General features: G+C 44.1%; 2 protein-coding genes across 3 annotated transcripts in view; both read right to left on the bottom strand.

Annotated features, from left to right (window-relative positions):
* The window catches only part of tmem198b (transmembrane protein 198b), a 37,439-nt gene extending 34,948 nt beyond the window's left edge, over window positions 1-2,491 (bottom strand). The window contains exon 1 of the mRNA XM_049570104.1: window positions 2,084-2,491. The gene's annotated coding sequence lies outside the window, so the exon portion shown is untranslated. The remainder of the gene's footprint in view (window positions 1-2,083) is intronic.
* A 2,198-nt stretch (window positions 2,492-4,689) lies between these two features.
* si:ch211-113j14.1 (sterol 26-hydroxylase, mitochondrial) lies at window positions 4,690-19,542 on the bottom strand. 2 transcript variants are annotated; one of them, XM_049570069.1, is made up of 9 exons: window positions 19,296-19,542; window positions 14,400-14,590; window positions 13,912-14,111; window positions 13,642-13,839; window positions 13,382-13,545; window positions 7,667-7,833; window positions 7,390-7,471; window positions 5,289-5,525; window positions 4,690-5,092 (listed from the first exon to the last, which is right to left on the bottom strand). In XM_049570069.1, exons 1-9 carry the CDS (start codon window positions 19,533-19,535, stop codon window positions 4,976-4,978), a joined length of 1,596 nt encoding a protein of 531 aa, XP_049426026.1. In that variant the 5' UTR covers window positions 19,536-19,542; the 3' UTR covers window positions 4,690-4,975. The 2 variants fall into 2 exon arrangements, with proteins under 2 accessions (XP_049426026.1, XP_049426027.1); XM_049570070.1 differs by having other exon boundaries at window positions 5,289-5,497.
* Window positions 19,543-19,656: the final 114 nt, after the last annotated feature.

Below are 19,656 nucleotides of genomic sequence, written 5' to 3'. Positions count from 1 at the left end.
CTAATCAAAGCAGTGGTAGACCAGCAGCTCCTGTGTTCAGAGAGCTTAAATTGGTACTTTTGTCAATGGAGTCTGGCTTTGACGAGAGCGAGATGTGGACTTAGTCTACCTTTAACCAGGTAATTAAGATTATTCTATGCATCATAAATCACAACAGTTGTTTCTGTTTGAGTCGTGATGCACACACAGATGCAGAGAGATTACGTGAGCAACCTGAAAGCGTACAAACAACACATGAAAGACCAACTCCTCCATCGTCCTCTCACTGTCCTCGCCTCACATTAATAGAGCTGAAATCAAACTCATCATGCGAGGGAGGACCCCTGGGTGTCTCCAACCTCCACACATCTCCAGCAACCAAATATAGAAACACATTAGACTCAAAGTTCATCTGAGGCCTTTTTCTAGTTATCTAAGATATTCAGTTTATTAAGATGTGACACAGAGGAAGGAGCGAATCTGAATATCAACGTTTGACACTTTCGACTCACTCCCAGATTAAAACTGAGTTATGAGCAAAGCAAATTATTTTTTATCAGGAGCCGAATTATCCACAGAGGTCTCTTCCTCTCCGAAACAAACAGACCAGCAGATTTAAACTGTTAAAAACGCCAAATAAATTAGCTTCACTTTAAAAACCAGTGTTTTTCTGGCAGTGTTTGGCACAGCAGGGGCTGGAGGAGAGTTGCAGCTGATGTTTGCTCAGCTTGTTTATCTGATCACTTCAGATCCAGATGTTCAGGAGGTTTTTACCAAGAGCCGAATTATCCACAGAGGTCTCTTCTTCTCCGAAACAAACAAACCAGCTGATTTAAAACAGTAAAAACACCAAATAAAGTAGCTTCACGTTAAAACTCAGTGTTTTTCATTCTAGTTTTCAGCCCTTTGTTTTCTCCTCCGTCATGTTTTCTTACCGGCTGTGTTTGTTTCTTCAGACAGAAGGCACCAAACTGCAGAAAGACCATGATCAAACATTATAAATAAATTACAGCAGCTTCTTGCACCAGATGTTTAGATAAATAGGGCCATTTGCATTTTCACATTGGCCACAAAACACTGATTTCTAACATAAAATGTCTTTATTCAGTGTTTTTATTGGTTTAAATCACCTGGTCTGTTTATTTTGAAGAGGAAGAGACCTCTGTGGATAATTCGGCTCTTGGTAAAAACCTCCTGAACATCTGGCTTTTAAGTTATCAGAGAAAAAAGCAACAAGCCGAACAGCATCTGAGAAACACTGATTTTTAAAGGAAAACGGCTTTCTTCTGTGTGTTTACAGGTTAAAATCACTAAGTCTGTTTCTTTCAGAGAGGAGGAGACCTCTGTGGATAATTCAGCTCCTGGGAAAAACCTCCTGAACATCTGGATCTGAAGATCTTAGAGAAAAAGAGATGAGCACGCATAGAAGGCGCCCGTCTCCAACGTGCCAAACAGCGTCGGAAAAACGCCGATTTGTAACTTGAAACTGCTTCAGTCAGTATTTTTTACGGTTTTAATCAGCTGGTCTGTTTCTATAAGAGAGTAACAGGCCTCTGTGAATAATTCGGCTCACAGTAAAAACCTCCTGAACACTGACGGAATTCTAACCAGGAGAAATTACCCAGAGTTATGAGAGGAAAACAACCGCACACATGACTTGAATTATTCCTCCTGCATTGTGCCATAAAGAGATTAAACCTTCACTCAGATCGTCTGAGAGCCCTTCAGGGACATCTGGGAGAACTCCAGACACAGTGACAAACACAACTCTCTCTGGTAAACACATGATTTATTCATCCATCCATCCACACATGTGCTGGGCTGAGACGCAGCTGAGTCTGACAGGACGATCGACCCTGATGCGGCCATCCGGGTCACACACGCCCGACCTCAGCATCCATCACACGCAGCCGGCTGACCTCAATTATTCTGCCTTCAACACACCGCTGTTGCGTTCAGGGGCTCCTCTCCTGCGGAATGTACATGTAAAGCTCCCTTCATGGTGTGTGACAGCAGGTGTGTGTGCGCGTGTGTGTGTGTGTGTGTGTGTGAGAGAGAGAGAGAGACAAAAGAGACGCACCGTGCGCGTCAATCGGCCACTCACCATCATCCCCGGCAGGTTGACGCGCCTCGTCCGCGCTCACATCACGGCGAAAGGAGCCTCCGGAGCCAGAAACAGCGACCATTTCAACAGCTTCTTCCCCGACGGTGGCGCTCGCTCCCCGGCAGGCTGCAGGGCGGTGGATCCCGACCTGACTACTCCTCCATGGGGGGAAATACCGCACATACACCGGGCTGAATACGAGCGATGGCCCGGGATGGAGCGCGGAGGTGTGTGCGCAGACTCGGGGTGAGGTGCTGGAGCATCCAGGCTCCGGTGTGGAGGGATGGATGGAGGATCTGGGGCCGCTCACATGAACGTCGGCTGAAGACGGTGGCCTCCTCCGCTGCAAAAAATGACGAGTCCAGACTTGTCAAAGAGCTGCATCACGTTGGCTCAGTGTGCTGGAGACGAGTCAGGAAATCACGCAGCGGCTCCTAGAGGCTGGGATTGAAAATACACCCCCAAATATTTACTAATATATTGTTTGTTTATTTAAAAAACAAACACATGACAAATTTCCACAAATATAATGTTCAGAACTGGAATAAAAATATTATAGTTCTTATTTTTCCCTGCGTAATGTGAGCAGATGTGATGTCTCCTCTCCTCTCTGTCTGTCTTTGTCCTTCTTTAAATGACAGAGGGGACCTGGCGTGAACTCTTCTGTGTTTCCACTCCGTTTTGGCACAAACGTCCACTTAGAGTTTGGTGGTCACATTTTTTTGGCCATAACTCAAGAATTCAGACACTAATTATGACCAAACTTCACACACGTGTCGAACAGGATTAAATAATGAAGTGATGACATTTTTATATCCAAAAGGTCAAAACTGGACGTTTGTGCCAAATTGGGGAAATTCCCCAAAGGCCTTCCTGAGATATCACGTTCAGGACACTGCAACAGATGAAGCCACAGTGACCTTTGTCCTTCAACCACCAAATTTTAATCACCTGATCATTAAGTCCAAGTGGACATTTGTGCCAAATCTGAGGAAAATATCCCCAGGGTGTTCATTGACCCTTGATCAAAGTGTGAATGATGTGATCTTAAAGAAGATGTTTGTCCAATCAGATCAATTCTGCCCCCAAAAGTATTTTAAGCCCAAACATGATCTTTTCTGAACCATTACCAAGTGGTGTTTGTGCCTAAACCTAACCACACATTAACCACACTTTGTTGAAAAATTTAAATGTGTCCTTTTTGACATTTGTGTAAAAAAAAAAATTCATGATTAGTGTATGAACTCTTGAGTTACGGCCAAAAACATCTTTGACCTTTGACTTTCGACTGCAAAATTCTCATCAGTTTATTCTTCAGTCCAAGTGGACATTTGTGCCAAACTGGGGAAATTCCCCAAAGGCCTTCTTGAGATATCACATTCAGGACAATGCAAAGCCACAGTGATCTTTGTCCTTCAACCACCAAATTGTAATCACCTGATCATTGAGTCCAAGTGGACGTTTGTGCCAAATCTGAGAAAATATCCTCAGGGTGTTCTTTGGCTCTCGATCAGAGGGTGATTTATGATGTGATCTAAAAATTTCAGAGTTGTGCTGTTACATGTTTGTCCAATCAGAACAATTGTGTCCCCAAAACCGGGTATTTTCAGCCCAAACATGATCTTTTCCGAACCATTACCAAGTGGTGTTTGTGCCTAAACCTAACCACACATCAACCACAGTATTGCTGAAAAGTTTAAATGTGTCCTGTTAGACATTTGTGTTACATTTTGTCATGATTAGTGTATGAATTCTTGACATACGGCCAACAACATGTTTTGTGAGGTCACACTAACCTTTGACCTTCAACTGCAAAATTTTATCAGTTTATGCTTCAGTCCAAGTGGACGTTTGTGCCAAATTGGGGAAATTCCCCAAAGGCCTTCTTCAGATATCACATTCAGGCGCATGCAACTGTCCTTCAACCACCAAATTGTAATCACCTGATCATTGAGTCCAAGTGGACGTTTGTGCCAAATCTGAGAAAACATCCCCAGGGTGTTCTTTAACCCATGATCAGAGTGTGATTTATGATGTGATCTAAAATTCAGATGTTTGTCCAATCTGAAAAACGTGAAACCAAAACGTGATGTTTTCATAACCATAACTAAGTGGTGTTTGTGCCTAAACATGTCAACCACAGTAATGTTGAAAAGTGTAAACATGCACATAACCTGCAAATGTATCCATGGTTTGCTGAACCAGCAGCTTCTACACTCAGGACTCTGAACCCGTCATGTGCAGCAGCTCAAACACTGAATGAAGGGGCTTTCCTTTACAGTAACAGTACTGACATGTGTCCAGCAGGTGGCGGCAGAGGAACACGCTTCAGTTTACAACTGTTGACCCAGTTTGAGTTTCCATTGACCTCAACTGATCTATTGATTTATTGGTTTATTAGTCTGTGTCAAAGCTCGCTGTGTATCTGTAGTCTGTGTCATGGAGATAAATAAAAGCACTTAAGGGCAGAAATAGAAATAGATATGAACAGCATGAGCCTGACATGGCTGATTTGGCACAAACAAACCCTAAAAATAACCTGTTTGAATTCCATATTGAAACTTGATATAGCTGCAGAGTGTACGCAGAGAGAGACGAGGCAGAAATATGTTAAAAATATATATATTTTATTTGTGTCGCAGCATTTTCAGCAGAGTATCAGACAAAAGTGCTGTTGCAGAGTGCAGCTGAACAGAGGACGTTTTATTGTGGTCCCCATTCACCTCCTCTGATATTAGTATGTACAAGTGACCGTGAACCTGCTGTCAAAGCAGCAGACGTGTCACAGCTCTCCTCTGCACCGCTTCCTCCACAGAGCAGAGCCCGGTGGCGCTCACACTAAACTGTCCACAGCCTGGTTGTCATGACCACCTGTGCTGCTGTGGAGCGTCCTCAGGCTCTGGACAGGAAGCGCAGGTTGACGGGCTTCGCCGGGATGAGCAGGGTCCGAGTTTTCGCCTCCACGACCGGCGCGCCGGGTTCAGGCTGGACCTCAAAGTGCTGCATCAGCTGCAAAACGACACGGACCAATCACTGAGCTGCTCAAACAATAACTAACAATCATGACTTCATACAAGACTGATTGGCAGAGATGGCGGCCATCTTGTTTTCATGAGTGTATTGTGCTCTTTTCCACCACTAGATGGCACAAAAGTGTCGACGTACAAGGACACATGGTCTCAGGAGGACATAAAAGACGACTCACCCTGGACAGAGCAAAGTGCATCTCCATCTCGGCCACTCTCTTCCCCAAACAGGCTCGCACCCCGACACCGAAGGGGATGTAGCTGTACGGGTGGTGCTGGTAGCAGCCTGCCGCCGCCCTGCCACAGGTGCTGCCGGGCATCTCGGCACGGAGCCACCGCTCCGGGATGAAGAGCTCCGGGTCGACGAACTCCGCTTTGTCGTGACAGGCTGCGTAGTGACACAGGTGAAACTGAGTCTGGAGAGAAAACGAGAATCATGTCTGACCTCAGCTGAACAACTTTAAAGGGTGACGTCGGCATTTTTCAGCCTGGACCCTGTGTTCTCATGTTTAATAGTTGAAGTGACTCACGGGAACAACGAGTTTTAAAATTGGTCCAGTGTCAAGAGAGAGCGCTGCAGCTAGCAGTCATGCAACGCCCACAGTGTAACCAGATGGATCAATTGTGCACCATCACTGCGCCCAAACATACATCCAAATTTGCCTCACCGGGCAACGCAATGGGCAGAACGCGAAATACGTGAATTAAGCGGCGTGAATGAAGCAAGAAGCATAATTTCACATCATACGCTTATTCGTGAGAGTTGAAAAATCTGAATTTTCGTGACAAATTTGTGCCACGATAGCCAATCAGCATGGAGATCCTCCAGGGACGTACAGTATGACGCTGAGGACGTACCTGCGGAAATTCATTTATTAATTCAGTGATTGCAAATGTGTATGATGGAGTTATTCACGTGAATTAAATATTCTAGCATTCAAGCTAGCACAAGTAACGCGACGCGAAAATTCGCATTGCCTTTAGTGTGAACACGACATAAAAATGCAATTAGACGTGAATTCCCACTGGGCGGCGCAATGGACGTGATGCAAATTATGCAAAATACGCGAATTAGGTGGCGCGAATTAAGCTAGTAGCGTGATTTCATGACATACACTTATTCGGGATTTTAATGCGCGTATGATTCAAGTTATTTGTGCGTATGAAGTCAGTCAACACAAAATATTCTAGTATTCAAACTCGCACATTGCGTTTGGTGTGAACACGACATAAAGATGCAGTAAGAAGTGAAATCCCACCAAGTGGTGCGATGGCAGCAGCACAAATGAAGTGATTAGCGCGATTTCGCGTCATACGCTTATTCACGCGAGTTGAAAAATCTGAACTTTAGCAACCAATTTGCGCCATGATAGCCAATCATCACTGAGATCCTCCTGGGACGTATGACGGCGAGGACATACCGGCGGAAATTCATTCGTTAATTCAGTGATCGCAAATGCGTATAATAGAGTTATTCAAGTGAATTAAATTTCAAACTAGTGCAAGAAACACGACGCGAAAATTCGCATCACAACATAAAGATGCAACTAGACGTGAATTCCCGCCAAGCGGAGCAATGGATGCAACACAAATGAAGCCAATTAAGCGGGCAAATGAGTAGCGAGATTTCGTATCATACGCCTTTTCACAAGAACTGAAAAATCTGAACTTCAGCGATACTTTTGCGCCACAATAGCCAATCAGCATCGAGATCCTCTGGGGATGTATGACACAAGTTCATTTATTGACTCGGTCAACACAAAATATTCTAGCGTTCAAACACGCGCAAATAACATGATGTGAAAATTTGAATCGCGTTTGGTATGAACACAACATAAGGATGTGATGAGACACGAATTCCCGCCGGGAGGAACAATGGACGTGACGCGAATGATGCAGATACACGAATTAAGTGGCGCAAATCAAGCAAGTGGTGCGATTTCGTGTCATGCGCCTTTTCGCAAGGGTTGAAAAATCTGAACTTGCTGTGAATGTTTGTAGCTTACTTGTTTTGTTTTTTTCATGGAACCTTTGACGAATTTAAAAATCCGATAATCACACTTGTTTAAAAGAAATGCTGTCAGACACTTGGAACAACAGTCTGAGCCTGTCAGAGGCAAAAACACTTTTAGTGGGTGTACAGTGACGGCGCCAAACGCTCCAGTGGTTACACTGCAGTGTGTCCTGCTGCTCTCTCAGGACCAGACGTGTTCCAAAATGACCCATCAGACAGTCAGACATGAGGTCATGAGACTGAGGTTCCTAGTTCTGCTTTCCTACCTTCTTTGGCAACCAGTAGTTCCCCACAATGACCTCATTCTCTGAAATAAAGCGTCCGTTTCCAGGCACCACAGGATAGAGGCTGGAGGGGAAGAGACACACAGACGACTATCAGGCTCCAGATCAGAGGTAAATGTGGCCTGAAGCCTGCGTCAGGGTGTCCTGGTGTTCTGATGGCGGCTTCACGCAGGTCACACCAGATCATGCAGATAATAAGTGAAAGGAAACAGGTTTGGATTCTGCGATATGGATATGAATATAACGGCTGTCAGCTCACCGTAACGTCTCCTTGATGACGGCCTTCAGGTAGGGCATCCTGCTCAGGTCGTCCGTGGTCGGCTCCCGTCTGTCCGGACACACGGCGTTCACCTCTGTGTACAGGCGATCCTGAACCCTGCGGTCCCTCGCCAAGTGGTACATCGCCCACGACAGGGTGTTGGAGGTCTGAGGTCAGGCGGGAGGAACAGGAAGGAGAAATCATGAGGGTGTCAACCAAATATAATGACAATCAATCCAGTGGTTGTTGAAATATTTAAGCATACAACATGTAATTTTCTGCAGCTACAGGAATCTCAATCAGTTTCTCTCGGTTAATATTCCTTCAAAGTTCATCGTTCAGGAGCCTAAATATCCACAGAGCTCTCTTCCTCTCCAGGACAAACAGACCAGCTGATTTAAACCAGTAAAAACACTAAATAAAAAAGTTTTATGTTGAAAATCAGTGGTTTTCTGACAGTGTTTGGCACAGCAGGGGCTGGAGCTGAGCTGCCGCTCATGTTTGCTCAGCTTGTTTCTCTGATAACGTCAGATCCAGATGTCCAGGAGGTTTTTACTAGAAGCCGAATTATCCACAGAGGTCTCTTCTTCACCAAAACAAACTAAATCGAGGGTTTAAACTGGTGAAAACACTGAATGAAACAGTTTGACCTTAAAAATCTGTGTTTCTCCAATGCTGTTTGGCACTGAAGAGGCTGGAGCCGAGCTGCCGCTAATGTTTGCTCAGCTTGTTTCTCTAAAAACTTCAGATCCAGACATTTGTGAGGTTTTCACGAGAAGCGGAATTATCCACAGAGGTCTCTTCCTCTCTGAAACAAACAGACTCAGTGATTTAAACCGGTAAAAACAAAGAAGAAAGCGATTTCATGTTAAAAATGAGTGTTTTTCAGATGCTGTTTGGCTTATTGCTTTTTTGTCTGATAACCTAAAACATCCAGACATTCAGGAGGTTTTTACCACGAGCCGAATTATCCACAGAGGTCTCTTCTTCTTCAAAACAAACACACCAGCTGATTTAAACCTGCAAAAACACTTAATAAAACAGTTTCACGTTTAAAATCTGTGTTTTTCCAATGCTGTTTGGCACGGTAGGGGCTGTGGCTGAGCTGCTGCTAACATTTTCTCAAGTTTTTTTTTCTGATAACTTCAGATCCAGATGTTCAGGAAGTGTTTAGTAGAAGCCGAATTATCCACAGAGGTCTCTTCTTCACCAGAGCAAACTAAATTGAGGGTTTAGACTAGTAAAAATACTAAATAAAACAGTTTCATGTTGAAAATCAGTGTTTTTCAGATGCTGTTTGGCACAGCAGGGGCTGAAACTGAGCTAATGCTTACGGATCCTCAGCTTGTTTCTCTAAAAACTTCAGATCCAGACATTTGTGAGGTTTTCACAAGAAGCTGAATTATCCACAGAGGTCTCCTCCTCTCCAAAACAAACACACCAGCTGAGTTAAACCAGCAAAAAAAACTTAATAAAACAGTTTCATGTTTAAAATCTGTGTTTCTCCGATGCTGTTTGGCACGGTAGGGGCTGGGCACAAGCTGACACTCACGTTGGCTTCACATGTTTCTCTGATAACTTAGGAGCCAGATGTATTTGAAGTTTTTTGGGGGGCTGAATTATCCACAGAGGACATTTCCAAAAAAAACCCAACAAAAAAAAAAATGGACTGTGGGTCTCATTTATAAACACTGCATAGGCACAAAACAACGCCTGAAAGACGCAAAACATGCAAAAGTTGTGACCTATAAAAATAGACGTGATGGGAGAAACTTTGACCCATGCTTACGAACACTTTGGAGATGGGAAATTGGTGACGCAGACGGTGAGGTGCAGCCTGGTTGCAGAAACTGTCAAACATTTGTAGCATGGATCCTACGTGTTGCTGTATAAACGAGGCCCCTGGTGATTTAAACTGATAAATGAAGCAGTTTCAGATTTTCTCTGGGTTTAACAGTGACTTAAATATCTTTACTGAAGGTTTCAAGTCTGGACCTTTTTGTGCAGAAGTCACTGTGCAGAGAAAAAGGCAGGTCATTTCAGTTTCAACAGTTTCACAGGTGGATAGGCATCATGTAGAGGAGGCAAAGCAGTGTGGGCAGAGCAGGGTAAAAACAGATGATAAATCCACTGATAAAATTCCACCCAAAATATACTGTGCAAGAGCTTGTTGGTCAGTGTTGGCAACCCTTTCCCCAGAGAATGTAGGGCATTTAGGTTTTTCCATGTCCCAAGTTGCCTTTATCTCCTTAGGAACTCTTTACAACAAACATTTTTACTTTTGTCCTAGCTCGCAGCGAAAACAAGCCTCAACATCACCTGGGAATGCAACCAAACGAGCTCTGCGACTGCTCGAGCGTGACACAACACCGCCGGTATGTGTGTGCGTTGTTGCAGGTTTTGATTCCCTCGGGCCAGGCTGAACAGATTAACCTTTGAGGAACTGTTGGTGGACAAAGAACAAGAGTTTTCATGGCTGTGAATCTCTCACTCAGTGGTTTATTTTCTCAGCTTGTGGTGAAATCCTGTCATCGCTGTGTGTTTTGTGTGGATGTGGTTTTGTCCACACCTTTGTGATACAACAGGCCTCAGTCAGAGAGACAAATGAACATCTTTCTCCCCATTTTTTATCTTATTCTGTGAAGCAACCACTGCCCAGTGGGCTGCGCTAGAAACTGTAAAACCAAAAGATCGGGACCTGACAGTAGGAGAGGAGTATTTTCAGGCAGTAGAGGTAGAGTATAGTCGACCTATGCCTGCACTGCATTTGTGAAGCCCCTACGAGCGAGGGACCCCTGCTTGAACAACTGCAGATTGAGCTGAAAGACTATATGATTCAGCTAACTGCCGTCCATAGATCGATCTATCTGCAGGACAAAAGGAGAGAACCAAGACTCGAACAAATGGTTGACTTGTACATCAAAGTCTTCCGGGGAAAGTGTCCGGAGCCAAGGCGAGAGGGACCCTACACGGTGGTACGAGGAACTCCCACAGCGGTCCAGGCCAAAGGAAGCACAACGTGGTATCACTGTTCATGAGTCTGGCTGTTCTGGCTTTAAGAGAGCAGTATCTTTTTCCAGAGGGGAGGGTGGAGAATAGGGAATGTCCGGGGTGAGTGGGGTCTGTGCTCATGTTTCTGGCCTTCCTGAGAAGTCGGCCAGTGTTGGCCAAAATGTGGAGACCAAGGAATTTAAAGCTCTCCACCCTCCCAACTTGGGCTCAGTCTTTTTGGATTTTCCACAATAATTTCGTTGGTTTTGCCTGTGCTGAGGTCCAGGTTGTTATGGAGGCACCAGTCTGCCAGGCGTTCGACCTCCTCCCTGGAGGCTGACTCATCATTGTTCTTAATCAGTCCTACAATGGTGGTGTCGTCAGTGAACTTGACGATGGTGTTTGTGGGGTGGATGGGGGAGCAGTCGTGGGTGAAGAGGGAGAAGAGGAGGGGGCTGAGGACACACCCCTGTGGTGTTCCGGTGTTCAGGATGAGTGTGGAGGAAGTGCGGTCTCCCATCCTGATGTGCCAAGTCCAAACACATAGACGAGGGTAGAGCTAAGGGAGAGTGCTGGTAAGGGGGGCGTGTCTTGGTATTGGCTCAACCAAATTTAAGGGAAACGGGGAGCTGTTGCATCATTACAGTGCTGACGTGGCAGCGCCAGAGGGCTCTGGACAAACAGATGACCCTGGTGACTTGTCTCCAACGGGCTCACATGTTGAACAAGATGACGCCCCGACAAGTAGCGCAAATCCACCTTGATCAGAAGGAGGAAGCAGAGAATGGGGAGAGACATCCAGATTTGTTCCCCATCCCTGCCTACATGGATGATTCTGATGATCCTCTGGGTGCAGGGGAGGCGCGGGATTTGAGAGGCGGGCCTTCTGTGGTGGTCACGACAACAAGTTGGTAAACAATGGAGGAGAAACTGGTGGTAGTGGTTGCTGGATACCTGATGATAGACAGCAGGTTGTCAAACTGCCCCTGAGTCATCCTAACATATACCTGGAAAGGAATATGTTAGGATGGAGGAGAAGCTCCTGGACCAACTGGTGGTACTCCCCATGATCCAGCCTCTTTTTTAGGGTCTCATGTACCCACACAGATCTCTGTTTATCTGCTGACAGCCTCTCACCCTCAACCAGAGCTACAGACAGCACCCTCTGCCTCAACATGGCAGCAGCTACACACTCATTACTGCAGGATAGATTAAAGCCTGCAAAACACATCCTGTGTGATCAGGGCCTTGTGCGGCATCGATAGAGGAAGCTGTGTCAAACCTTCAGTGTGCAGGAATCCTTGAGTGATTTTAAACGAACCCCAAACTTCCCAGTTCTCTTTGTTTTCTTTGTGGGGATGGTTTCAGTTGCTTGGGAAGCTCCCCTTCTCCCTCTCTGCTCTTTTAAAAAACACAAATGTGAACTCAGGGCATTGCTGTAAAGGAGCCTCAGTTAATAAACAACGGTTGATGATCATCAGCATGATCAGATGGGCTGCAAAGGTGACACAGTGATTCTGTAGATGAGGAGAAAAAGTGAAGCAAAATACAGCTGAGTCTCAGAGTTGGCGACCTTCCCTGGCCTTCCCAGAACAGGAAATTCCATCATGGTTAAGACCTGCAAGAACTGGGCGCACACACACACACACACACCCCCCCCCGTGATTACATATTTCAGTGTTGCAACTCCAGTGACGGGAGGTATGAATATGTGATATATGTATGTAAGTGACAACAGAGGCAATGGAGAGGCAAACAGGAAATTGTTTTACATGTGGTGTCCACAGACAGTTGCTCTCTCCTGATCCTTCCTGACTGATTCTTCGACAGTTTGGTCTTCTGCTAGTGTCCTTGGCACTACTGGTAGCATGAGGCCGTACCTGCAGCACAATCAGGTTGATACCAGATACCAGGAGACCGGCCGTTACACCAGGAGAGCTGGACAGGGCCGTAGAAGGGCATCAACCCAGCAGCAGGACCGCTATCTGCTCCTTTGTGTGAGGAGGAACAGGAGGAGCACTGCCAGAGCCCTACAACATGACCTCCAGCAGGCTGCTGGTGTGCATGTTTGATCTTGTTTGATCATAACTTTCACGTTTCATATGGCTTTATTTGGTGATATTTTATGGTGTTTCTGTGTCATAAACAACATCAGCTATCATAATCACACCTGATTTCAATAAGGTACAATGTTTGAAGCTGGCTGAGTGTTTGATCACTGATAGTACTGTTTTGAAGCAGAGTGACTGACTTGTCATTTGGAGCTCCGCCTGGATCTTTTCATGGAAAAAACACTGTAGAATGGTCATACTTTGAACAGTCTTCTTCAAATTTGAAACAAGTGTTCATTGATAGTGTGCCTACAGCCCCACAGTGTCATTTACCTGCTCAGATGAAGCCACAGACAGTTATTCATCCTGAAACACAGTTTTTATTTTATTTTAGGCAAAATCTTCAACTTTTTACTGACTTCAGAGGCTCATTACTCTGTCTCTGTATCACCTAGAGTGTTTCTGACACTTTCACAAGAAACTTCAGAGAGTTTTCTTTCTGGCAAGACCTCATGCATGCATGTAGTCAGAGCGGCTCAGAAACTACAGTCATTTTAATTTGGGTATGTCGTTTTAGGCGTTTTTGCTACAAAATGGGGGTGGAGTGCAAGAAAACTAGATCAAGTACAGCTGCCTGGGAAGAAACCAGTATGAACTGGTACCATGTTCTCACCGTGTCAACGCCTCCCAGCAGCAGCTCCGTGATGGTGACGTAGACCTCGGCTCTGCTCAGCCTGTCAGAGGACAGCAGGTGGGTCAGGTACATGCCCTCCACCACCTCACCACTGTTAACTTGCGCCTCAATTTCTGCAATCCTCCTGTTGATGAGGGTCTGAGCTGAAAACATAAAAAACAGAACAGTTTACCGACTCATAGGTGAATCCAAAATTGGAACCCTGAATTTTCTTTTTTGTTGTTTCTTTTGACGCATACCTACGTCAGAGATGTCGTCCCAGGCCTGGATGAAGCGTTTCCAGAAGGGGAGGATGCCGCGGCTCCAGCGAGGCAACAGGACCACAGTCTCGGACATCGTCAGCATGTCGTTGAGGGCGTGGATGAAGCGCAGCGTGTCTTGGGGAATCTCCTCCTGCAGGCAGCCCAACCTGGTCTCAAACAAGATGGAGGAGATACCTGCAGGAGGTCAGAAGAATCAGACACCGCCCCCTTAACCTCCACCTCTGGTACTTCTGGAATAATCCCCACCTTCAAAGCCGAACTTGTAGAGCTCAGCAGCGATATCTGAAACTGTGGCCTGGTCCTGGCTGCGACTTCGGAGGAGCTCGATGCGACACAGCAGATCTCCGACTACCTGGTGGATGATGGGGGCGTAGGCCGACACCTCCCGCAGCTTCAGCATCTTGGGGTTCAGGGCGCTGCGGATTCGGTAGCCCTGCGGTCCCGTGCTAGAAAGTAAAAGAGCTTCCTAAGATTACAAACTCAAGGGGCTTGGGGATGGAGCCCTGAGGAACTCCTTCACAATGACTTCCTTAGTTTAAAGGGTTTCTTAAGGGACTTTTTAAGGGTGATTTATCCATTGCCCTGCTCACGAGCACATTAGCATGGTAGAAACTTGCTACAGGAGATTTAATCCAAACTTTTATGTAAAAATTACAGGACGTCTAAAGATTAAGGACCACACTTTTAGCCGTCATTGTGGACATCTCCTCTTTAAGTTTTTTGTCTCCACTCACTCCACATGCAGACCGTAGGCCTGTCCTCTCAGGTCCCGGTACTCCTTCCAGTGAGGCAGCTCGGCTCGGATCGGGTACATCCCCTCCTGTTGGATCACCTGAGCTATCAGCTCCGGAGTCGCCACATTGACGATGTCGTACGGGCCGAACCTGGAGCGCCAGATGGGCCCGTAAATGTTCTTCTGTAAATCCTGGAAAATGATGTCAGCGTGTAAAATTAAAAGCATAAAGTTGAGTTTAAAGTACATTTACACATGTGGTGCATTTTAAGACCATTTTAAAATATTTAAAGCAAAGAGACAAAACGACCAAAAAAGGCAAAAAATAAACTAAAAAAAAGTCTCAGACACACAAAATGACTAAAAGACACAAAATTATATAACAAAAAAAGACGACAAAGACACAAAATTATCGAAAAACAAAACAAAAAAATACACAAAATAAAAACTAAGAGACAAAAAATGACCAAAAAAGACACAAAATAACCTAAAAAATGTCTCAAAGAAAAAGAAAAATCTCAGACACACAAAATGATTAAAAAAGGCAAAAAAGAAAATAAAAACTCAGACACACAAAACAATTAAAAGACATAAAATTATACAACAAAAAATGACTACAAAGACACAAAATGACCAAAAACGTCCCCCCCCCCCAACAAAACCTAAAAAAAAATCTCACAGAGACACAAAACGACGACAAAGACACAAATTATCTAAAAAATATCTCAAAGACACAAAATGACCAAATAAGACACTAAATAACCTAAAAAAGAGATCTCAGAGATGACAAAGACACAAAATTATCTAAAAACAAAACAAACACAAAAAACTATACAAAATAAATACTAAGAGACAAAAAATGACCAAAAAAAGAGACAAAAAATAATCTAAAAATGTCTCAAAGGAAAAAAAAAAATCAAAAGACTCCAAAGAGACAAAATTATCTATAATTATCTACCCTCTTAGACAGACTCCTCTCGATTGGCATCACACACGCCCCCCTCATCTGGTTCAAGTTGTAACTGGTTCCACTCCCAGTCACCACAGGTGTGCCCCAGGGCTCTGTCCTGGGCCCCTGCTAGTCATCATTTACTTACTCCCCCTTGGCTACATCTTCCGGAAACATCACATCCACTTCCACTGCTACGCGGATGACACCCAGCTCCATATTTCCACCAAACCCGACTCCACCCTCCCACCTTCCTCCCTCACTGACTGCCTCCTTGAAATAAAATCCTGGTTTTCATCCAACTTCCTCAAATTAAACAGCGACAAAACAGAAATTCTACTCATTGGCACTAAATCCCCCAGTTTCACATTATCTATTGACAACTCTAACATTTCTCCTTCCCCACAGGTCAAGAGTCTGGGTGTCATCCTTGACAGCACACTTTCTTACTCTTCTCATATCAACCACATAACCCGGTCAGTTTACTTCCATCTCCGCAACATCAGCCGCCTCCGCCCCTCTCTCACACCTCACACAGCTGCCATTCTGGTCCACAGTCTTGTCACCTCCCGGCTTGACTACTGCAACTCCCTCCTGTTCGGTCTCCATAAACTGCAACTGGTACAGAATTCAGCAGCTCGTATCATCACAAGGACCCCGTCCACTCACCACATCACACCCGTCCTGCAGCAGCTCCACTGGCTCCCCATCACACACCGTATCCAATACAAGATTTTACTGCTCACCTTCAAGGCCATTCACACCCTCGCCCCTCCATACCTGTCTGACCTCCTCCACATTGCCACACCCGCTCGCACACTCAGATCCTCTTCCTCCATCCACCTCTCCGTTCCCCCGCCCGCCTGGCTAACAATGCTCTGCTCCACAGCTCTGGAATTCACTTCCCCTTGACCTCTGCAACACCACATCTGTCATTCTGTTCAAATCCAAACTCAAAACACATCTGCCCATTCCACCTGATCAAATGCACTATGTTCTTACACTGTCTTACTGTCTTCCCCTCTATTTTAATGTATTTATATGATGTATTGTATGCTGTATTTTATCTTTGCTGTAAGGCGACCTTGAGTGGCTTAAAAGGCGCCCTAACAAATAAAATGTATTATTATTATTATAATAATAAAAAATTTTTTGCACTCAGTGATGAGAGGGACACAACACGACTAAAAAGACACAAAATGACCAACAAAAGACAAAAAGAAATAAACTAAAAAAATCTCAGAAACAAAAAATGACCAAATAAGACACTAAATTACTGAAAAAAAGACACCTATTAATGCAATTAGCTCTCTATATAATAACCCAACTGCCTGAATCAAAATAAATGGACACTCATCAAAGACCATCAAATTAGAACGTGGCACAAGACATAAATAACGATGAACACAAGATGGCGCTGTACGCAGACGACATTTTGGTGTGCCTAACTGAACCTTCTAAATCTCTCCCTGAATTATTTAAATTACTAGAACAATTTGGGAAATATGCGGGATATAAACTAAATATCCAAAAACACAAATTTTAAAACTAAATTTCAGCCCACCAATAGAGCTCCAAAACAGATTCCACGTCAGATGGGACCAAGAGGCAATAAAATATCTTGGAATACTGCTGCCAAAAGAAATTAACCACAACCCACTCCTAAATAAGTTGAAAGCAGACATATTAAGATGGAATTCCAAAATGAATATCCTCCCTATAATCCTGTTTCTGTTTCAAGCTCTCCCTGCTGAAATTAAACCTCAGCAGTTTAATGAGTGGGACAAAATTCTCTCGAGATTTATCTGGCAAGGGAAAAAACCGAGAGTAAGATTCAAAACGTTGCAACTCTCAGAAAAAGAAGGCGGAATGGCAGTCCCACATCTGAGAAATTACTTTTACTCAACACATATCAAGCCTTTATTAAATGTATGTAACCAGGAGTATAATGCAAGATGGAAGGATATAGAAAAGACTTTAATTACGGATCTCCCAATGCAAGCAGTGTTAGGTAATAAGGAAGTAGAACAAATAATAAACAAATTGAAAAATCCATGGCTGAAGTCCCAACTTAAAACCTGGAACACAATCAAAACAGAATATAAATTACTGGATAAATTATGGATAATCAGATGGTATGCATATGACCCAGACTGCAAACCCAATCAATTAGACTTCAGATTTAAAACCTGGACAGGCAAAGGGACTCCAACGTTCTATTCACTTACAAATAAGGGACTATTAAAGACTTCCAGACTCTAAAAAGAGAATTTTCTTTAGAACAACAGGACTTTCATAGATACTTGTAATTACGTAATTATTCTGATAATCCTAAGGTCATACTCGTGCCAATCTGCTAAAGGTGCTATTTCAAGATTGTACAAAGGTCTCTTAACAAAAAAATCGTACTCCACGGACTATATGAAAAATAAATGGGAAAAAGAAGGAGACTTTGAAATAACAAAAGAAGAATGGCATAACTGCAGTGGAAATGCACCAGCTCACATATATGGAGGGAAGTTGCATGGAAATGTTTAATAAGATTTGTGACTACTCCAAAGATGAAAACTCATCACACAGGAGAAGACCGCATATGCTGGACAGGATGTGGGAGCCGGGACGCAACCCACTGGCATATATTTTGGGAATGCCCAGGGTTGCATCATTTCTGGTCTGAGATACATAAAACAATGGAAGAAATATTTCATGTGAAGATACCCAAACATTTCAAAACATTTATCCCAGGTAAATCAGACTTTATTACTGGAAACATCAATAAACATCTATTTATAATAATGATAACTGCAGCTAAGAAAAACATCACCAGACACTGGTTGCGCCCCGAACCTCCCACCCTGAGAGAATGGGTGGACATGATCGACGACATATACCTAATGGAAAAAAATCACACACTCACTTAATCTGCAAATGGACAGAGTTACTAAGATATGGACAAAGTGGATCTACTTTGTGGAAAAGAGACAGCCAAACTGAAGGGACACAACAGAATGAAAAAACAACTAAACCAATGTTAGAAAAATAATGAGCTGATACCAGTATTAACGGACAAGAAAACTATCGTGGTACTCCTTTACCTGACCTCTCTGAAACAGCATATGACTGCTAACTGAACCTCCCAAGAAAGTGCTGATGTTTTCTACTCTACATGTGTTTTTCTATTATGCACTCACTTATAGTTGTACACACTTGCTTTCGCATACATACATTCCTGCATACATATTTGTATTGACACATAATAGCCTAATTTCATCTGCACTTTCTTGCTATTGTTTTTTGCGGTTTATTTATTTATCTGCATATATATTCTCTGGGGTTATTTTCATGTTAACTTTTTAAACACATGTATATCTTAGAATTATGTTTATACTGCATACTTTTTATATATACACATATGGGAATCTTAAAAAGAAGAGGGGGGAAAGACAGAAAAGAGGGGTATTGAGGTTATGATGGCTTAAAATTGTATGTGAACTGCCAAGACTACAACGATTTTATTTTCTTGATTTACATGTAAGCATTGGCAGCGTCTTGATTGTATGCAATAGCTCTGAAAATAAAAAGAAAATTGCAAAAAATAAATACCAATAGACGAAAAAAACAAACATAAAATGACCAAAAAGTAGAGTAAAAAAATGAAATGACTACAAAGACTAAAATATCTCAAAGACAGAAAATGACCAAAAAAAAGGACAAAAAATAACTCGGATACCCTAAAAAGACACAACCCCCCCGAAACAACTACAAACAGACAAAACTAACCCATAAACCTGTGTACGCCTTCTGGCACTGTCACATATACAACAATATTATATGAGGAAGAAGAAGTTTCAGGCTCAGCGGGTCTGAACCCTCCGACACAGACTCACATTTACAGATGTTGGGTTTCTCCTGTCAGACACGGACCAGGTGTGGACATGTGGTACCTACCTGCAGGAGGTGACTCTTGTCTGCGTATCCTTTGATGAACAACCAGTACAGAGTGGTGGATAAACTGGGTCCAGGCAGCTCATCGATGCTCTTCAGCTTCCCCGCCTCAGAGGTGCTGGTGGCCGCCTGGACGTTCAGCTTCCTCCGGGACACACAGGCCGTGTGACCGGCCGCCGGCAGTGACCCGGAGAGGAGCGCAGAGAGCCGCAGAGAGCGTGCTGCAGCCGCCGAGGAGCCCATGCTGGAGGGTAGTGTGTGACGGAGGGTGTTTGTGCCAGAGTTTTACTTGTTAAGAGTTAGTGTGTGGTGCAGCGCCCCCTGCAGGCGGCTGGCAGTACTGCAGCTACTGCCAGGCCCTGTG

This window comes from Epinephelus fuscoguttatus, linkage group LG24 (genome assembly GCF_011397635.1).
Source record: "Epinephelus fuscoguttatus linkage group LG24, E.fuscoguttatus.final_Chr_v1".
Lineage (NCBI taxonomy): Eukaryota > Metazoa > Chordata > Actinopteri > Perciformes > Serranidae > Epinephelus > Epinephelus fuscoguttatus.
The sequence above is the reverse complement of the archived record's forward strand: the minus strand, read 5'-3'. Positions and strand labels throughout refer to the sequence as shown.